The sequence below is a fragment of the Atta cephalotes genome (assembly GCF_000143395.1).
Source record: "Atta cephalotes unplaced genomic scaffold scaffold00025, whole genome shotgun sequence".
NCBI classification, from domain to species: Eukaryota; Metazoa; Arthropoda; class Insecta; order Hymenoptera; family Formicidae; genus Atta; species Atta cephalotes.
In genome coordinates, this window is record NW_012130089.1 from 3,521,437 (window position 1) to 3,527,889 (window position 6,453).

The 6,453-nt window shown below is 29.1% G+C and overlaps 2 protein-coding genes across 2 annotated transcripts in view; one reads left to right on the top strand and one right to left on the bottom strand.

Moving 5' to 3' along the window:
* Positions 1-1,336: 1,336 nt before the first annotated feature.
* LOC105620325 (early endosome antigen 1-like) lies at positions 1,337-3,510 on the top strand. The gene is made up of 3 exons (XM_012201827.1): positions 1,337-1,426; positions 2,364-2,755; positions 3,267-3,510. The coding sequence occupies exons 1-3, from the start codon at positions 1,337-1,339 to the stop codon at positions 3,508-3,510; spliced, it is 726 nt and encodes a 241-aa protein (XP_012057217.1).
* Positions 3,511-5,018: 1,508 nt separating this feature from the next.
* The window catches only part of LOC105620326 (ras-related protein Rab-8A-like), a 3,951-nt gene continuing 2,516 nt past the window's right edge, over positions 5,019-6,453 (bottom strand). The window contains exons 2-3 of the mRNA XM_012201828.1: positions 6,077-6,422; positions 5,019-5,117 (exon numbers count right to left, since the gene is read on the bottom strand). Coding sequence (XP_012057218.1) covers positions 5,019-5,117; positions 6,077-6,364 — 387 coding nt within the window. The 5' untranslated portion in view covers positions 6,365-6,422. The remainder of the gene's footprint in view (positions 5,118-6,076; positions 6,423-6,453) is intronic.

The window sequence follows — 6,453 nt, forward strand, 5'->3', positions numbered from 1 at the left end:
TGAATATCTTGAGGACATTCCCAGAATATCTGTCGCATAAACTGCTGTGTTATATGAGATAGTATTATTTAGCTATTCAAAGTCACACATAAATATCAAATATATAGTCTTTGATTGCATTAAAAACTGTAGAGACAATTGATTCGTCACAAAAACTTCTTATATTATAATGTAAATCGTCACGTATCAATTAGAAGCTTACTGTTAAAGTATTGTATTAAATTTTAGTAAGAGATATTTTATGCATATCTTATATCATTTAAGCATTGTCGTTCTTCAAAACTATTCGTAAATATTAAATAACATTTAATGCATTAAAAATTGGCTTATTAAATTAAATACAATTTGTCCACTATCAAAACTATTAAATTTTAATGAGAGCTTCTTTTAATTTTTTTTATTATTTATAAATGTAAAAAATGTAAGAAATAAAACGAAGCACCCTGTAGAAGGATTCTGTATATAACTGTTATTACGAGAGAAGTTCTGTGAATCACTTTGTTCCCGTTTTAAGCATCTGTGACCTATCTTTCTGTTTCTTTTGGAAAGGTTAATGCAACAGTACATGAGAATGAAAAATGGAGAGATGCTCAGACACTATTCAGGTATTTTATGTGCGAAAAATAAAAATGAATGCGAACTTGAGTACAGCCAAGATTTACGAGCTTAATAAAATAATACATGTAGAACAAGATGAGATTAAGTATTTTATATGTATATTAACAGATCTTTTATTAATAATTTTATAATAATTACAATAATAAAATAAGACAAATGTATCAAATAATAGATACATGTCGGAATTAAACAATATCACGTATTTGGAACAAATTCACAAATCCATTGATATTAAATGTTATTGATGGATATTAATAAATATTCTAAATTATAGATATTAATAATAAATTATTGATATTATATTTCATTTATAAATATTACATATAGCAATAATTAATAAAGTATAATTATTAGTCAACTGCTTGTTTAAAAACCCGCCATTTGCGTTCCTATATTTGAAAATAATTGCAGGCAAAAGCAAGTAAAGCTGAGAACTTCAGACATATTCGGCATTAACTAATATACACAATTATTATGCTTCAGAACGAAAATATATTGCAAATCTTAATTAAAATAAAACGTATAAAATTTTACATACAAGTCATCTCATATCATAATTTATTATTTAAATTAAATTTCTTACTGAATAATCTATCGAATCCTTTCCTATTTGAAAACTCTTGTAAACGTAAAAAACGAGAATTAAAGCTGATAATTTCAGGCACATTCCGCATTGCTTAATAATTATTCCAAGGCGGGAATACTTACGTCGCGAATTATGGATAATGAAAACATGCCGAGTGTGCAGGATTTTTCTCAATTAGAACGGCAATTTCGTGAACAGTTTTATGAGTTACAAAGCAATACGGTAAAATATAATGCCATTTACTATATTGATTAACACTCGAAGCGTACTTAACCCTTTTATGCCCAGCATACACTTGTAACATGCCCTAAATTAACACACGAAGCAATATTAATGATACACAGAGACTTATAAATATTACAGGATATTTATATAGCTGTCACAGGATATTTAGAGAATATTTAGTGCGAGTTAGACCTAAGAGGCGACTTCGATCGAACTCCAAACTCAACTTAATTAATTGTGATTAATAAATACTAATTAGTTTGTCAATGTGAATAAAATAATTACTGTTTGGTTTTTTAATACATAAGAAAAAGATTAGGATGATAAATTATACAGTCAGAATTGTGCAATTCCAATTAAATTAATCAAGTTAATTGGGATTCGGACGAAATCACCTTAAACCATTACAATGTGGATTAGTATTATTATATATTATGGATAACAGATATAATCAATTTTTGTTTGTGTAATATGCGAAAATAAAGATTACGATATTAGAGAAGACAAATTATATAGTTATATTAATTGTAAAATTATAGATATTATTTATAATTAATTATGATATAATTATAATATATTAATTAAAAATTTAATGAAATTAATTATTAATTATAAACCGATTAAGTTAATTGGATTGACTTATGCAAAATTATCTTTATGAAAATTATAGTTTTCATTTCGAAAAAAATATTTTTCGAATAAAAATTCTTTACTTTTAAATTTGAAAATTCGAAAATTGATTCTTAATCTCTTTTCCAAATCAAGCAAAGTAATAATATTAGAACAAGAGTTGCATCTTTTTAAAGAAGAGAATCTTTCTTGTTATTAACTTTTTGTATAAAATAAATACTAACTTTTTGTAATAGTTTCTATATTCAATTAATATTCAATTAATTATTAGCTATATTATGAATTATGTACATTTCGAGGACAGATTACCCTGCAGACGACGCAGAAAGAACTATTGGAAACTCGTCATGCTTTATACAGCACGGAATTGGAGCTGGAGAAAGAGCGTAGAGTTTCTCACGAGTTAAAGATGCGTCTGAGAGCGGTCACGGAGGTGGCGAACGAATCGCAGCAACAGCAAACGAAAAATCAGGTCGAGAGTGTTCAATTGCGAATCAAGTATGACGCGATGACGAAGCAATGCGAGTCCCTGATGAGTCAAGCCGCAGTCGCGAAGACACATGAAGCTGAGTGTAAAATAAAAATTCGAAGCTTAGAAGAGAAGCTACATCAGAGGGATACGAGCAACAAAATAATGGAGCAAGCTTTAAAGAAGCTTGAATATGACAATTCGCGCATTATCGCCGCTATCGATCAGTATGTTTGACCTCGTCGTGAATAAGCCTGTCGAATATTCGCTGTACTCGACTAGAAGTTGTTAAACAAAACACTCAATCTTAAATTTTTTTAAATGAACTCTCATTCTAAAGAATGAAAATTGAGCCAATCTTGAAAACGAGTGGCTCAATTTTCAATTTTTAAAAGATCTCACTTTTTAGAGCGAGATTCACTTTAAAAGTTTTAGGCGTTTGCAATATTATATATAAGGTTTGTTTTTTATTGCTGCGCTGCACTAGAGCTTTCTTTCTCGTTTTCGCCAAATTTCAAACATATGCTGTTTCACTTTAAGTAAAAAAAGTGCATGTTAGTAACTCCAGCTATAAAAAATAAATCTCTTTAAAATTTAATCCTACACTTGCTTTATTTCTAGTCTAAATCAGAATGAAATTTTAATGGCAGATTCTACGATAGATTTTTCTGCAACGATAACATTAATAAAATCAGAATTTAATCTTGTAGTTTTATAATTCATCATTTGATCTTTTAGTAAAATCGCGAAACTTAAAGAGGAGCATCGATACTTGCAGAAATCCTGCGAAGACACTATCATTCTCAACCAACGCTTACAAACTGTGGGTTTGTGTACACATGCAATACATCAAAAGGACAAAGCGAAAATAAAAGAGTTGGAACATATGCTAGCTTCGATGATGATCAGGAACACAGGCTCCACACAAGAATCCATAAATTACGATGCGCATTCGAAAATAGGAAATCTACATAAAGAATAACAGGACAGGATTTTATCAATAAATATACTGAAACACATATTATATACAGGATTAATAAAAAATGTATTATAATAATCGTTTGTATATTTAAGTATAAGTTGAACAAGTTCTGATGGTAAAAATGCAAACTTGCAAGATGCACATAATGACAATCAGCAAACGAAAGAGATTTGTTTATTTTTTTCTTTTATTGCAGATCCCTGTAAACGAATCTATCTCTATATGTAAAATAAATCTTGTCGGAAGATAAGTCTCGCATAACTTATGCTCGTCTGTCTTTTTCCTTTTAGACCTAATAAGAAATTCTATGACTATCCGAGATATAACAAAATTGTCTCTATAAAGTTTTTGTTTAATTCGTCACAAGGCATTTTAGTTACATCAGTTAATGCTCTAGTACACTTTACGTTTTTCCTGTTAATTTTGTGAAAAAGCTATATCTGCTTAATAACAGTATAAAAACGATTGTGATACCTATACTGCTTAATCTTATTTTTTTTTCTTACTTTTAGTCATTGTATGTGATGTTGTACGGTGTGATGTATGTTTCTGTACTTTTATAGACACATGGTCCTCCGATAAAGAGAAACACACACGATGTAAATTATTGAAATATGAATTGCAGAATTTCGTGCATAAGAAATTGTATACTTCATCCCATTGCCATAAAAATTAAGTAACACGTACTTTTACACTTAACAGTGATTTTTCAATAAGAAAATCGACCATTACCCTTGATATAAGAAAACCAGAGGAGAAATTCATTTCGTGCTTAATGTATCACATAACATTTTTGATCTGATTTAATAAATTATGTTGTAATAACTTTTTAACCCTAATCGATATTCGTGAATCCAGTGGATTCGGATATTTTCTTTAATTGCTTAATTTGTTTATAATTTTTCACAATGTATATAATTTTAAAATACATAATCTTATTCCTCGGATTTTAACTTTCAAACAAAAAAGTCATTAACTTTAAGCAAAGATATACTTTAAAGTGCATTTATTACAGTAATTTATTATATAGTAAATTGGATCCGTAAATTTCAGTTAAGGAAATTTTAGAGCGAGTACCAATTAGGGTTAAGAAATATATATAGGATATAAATCACATCAATAGGATATAAATCCTGTCAACATAAACCAACGCGAAACTATTTCACCTAAGCCCCTTTAATTATATTGAATAACAAGAAAATGTTTGCATAACAAATTGTAAAAATTGCATGAATTAACAGGTATGTACTCCCTTTCTATATAATAAAAATAAAACATTTTAATACTTTCTCCTCTGAGGGTTTCTTCGGCAAAAAAATACATTCATATAGATAATTTCCGAGTCTTTAATACGATGCGTTTCATTGTCAAGGAATAAACCCACTATACCCGATACTTGGGATGTGAAAAGTTCCACAAAACATCGGTTTTGTTCGACGAAATGAACATAAGTAAATAATGATAGTAAATAGATGCGCCTCCTTGAACAATTGAAAATATTTGGGGGGTCAGAGTATAGTACAACGGGCGAGCCAACTAGGTGGCTTCCTTTGTGGTTCTGAAGCTTTCAATTGATGACCGCCGCCTTTCGGTGGGTTCGATGCCTCCTATGTAAAATAAGACAATATTAATAGAATGCATAATATAGCGTAAAATATATTTAGTGCACAAAATCCATTGTAATCTCACGCCATTTTGTATATACTTTGTTTATAATCAGTTTAAATGTTATTTATTATTCCTTCTAGCAATTAATGTGTTAGTAAATGCAAACATAACACAGCATGCGTGTTATCTCATTGTGATATATTTCTTTGATTATTAGAAATAAATTACCACAAAGTTAATTGAGAATAACATAACATAAATTCAGTGTTAGACAAGCTTAGTGTAATATAATGCAAAATTAAAATGACATCTATACTGTTCAAGCAAGACATTGGATCTGTTTTTCCTGCACCAAAACTATCTTTTTCGCTTTAGCTAAATATCAAATATATACTTATTTAAATGAAATTCTAAAAATGTACACTAGTTAAATCAGATCTAATATAAATTGATATCAGACACACAAACAATAATTGAAATAAATATTGTTTTGTTAATGCAGATATTTGATTAACATAAAATTATATATAACTTTTTAATAGACATTTGCTTAAAACAAATTAATGAATAGAAGCCACAAATGATATATAAAACCAATGGTTTTATAAAGAGTTACCTTCTGCCAAGATAGACCAGCACCAAACACAGAGAAACAGAGACAGGAAACAAAGAAACAGTGGTTATTTTATAATACATATAAGATAAAAATATTCAATGTATGAAAACTTACATATAATTAAGCATATCTTTTTCTAATTTATATTATTCTAATTATTAATATCTCTATATGTAGTAGTATGTTTTACATGTGTCATGGTTTTACACATTGAAACATGAATACTAATTATAGCATATTAATTGCAGAAATATGAGTACTAATTACAGAGTAATCTATATTCGGACAATCAAAATCCGTCTTAATCTCTTGAAGTATGTGATACGATTCATATTTCCTCACCAATTTCTTTTCCATTTTCGCTTTGATATCACGTGCCAGAGTATAAAAAGCCTCTTCCACATTGATACTAGATTTCGCTGAGGTTTCCATAAACTTAATGCCATATTCCACAGCTAGTTGTTCGCCTCTTTCCTTCGTCACTTGTCTCTTGTCTGTAAGCTCACATTTATTGCCTAATAACATTTTTTCTACGTCCGCTGACGCATTCTCCTCTATATTACGAATCCAGTTTTTAATGTTTTCAAAACTTTTGTCATTTGTAACGTCGTATACCAACATGATTCCCATCGCGCCACGATAGTATGCTGTAGTTATGGTGCGAAACCTTTCTTGTCCAGCGGTGTCCCTACAAGTGTAAAAAATACATCCGTTATATT

Excerpts from the sequence above, each read along its gene's own strand:
- LOC105620325 (XM_012201827.1), top strand. The coding sequence starts at position 1,337 with ATGGATAATGAAAACATGCCGAGTGTGCAGGATTTTTCTCAATTAGAA. Across the intron at positions 1,427-2,363 it reads ATGAGTTACAAAGCAATACG|ATTACCCTGCAGACGACGCA; the intron begins GTAAAATATAAT and ends TTTCGAGGACAG. Across the intron at positions 2,756-3,266 it reads ATTATCGCCGCTATCGATCA|TAAAATCGCGAAACTTAAAG; the intron begins GTATGTTTGACC and ends TTGATCTTTTAG.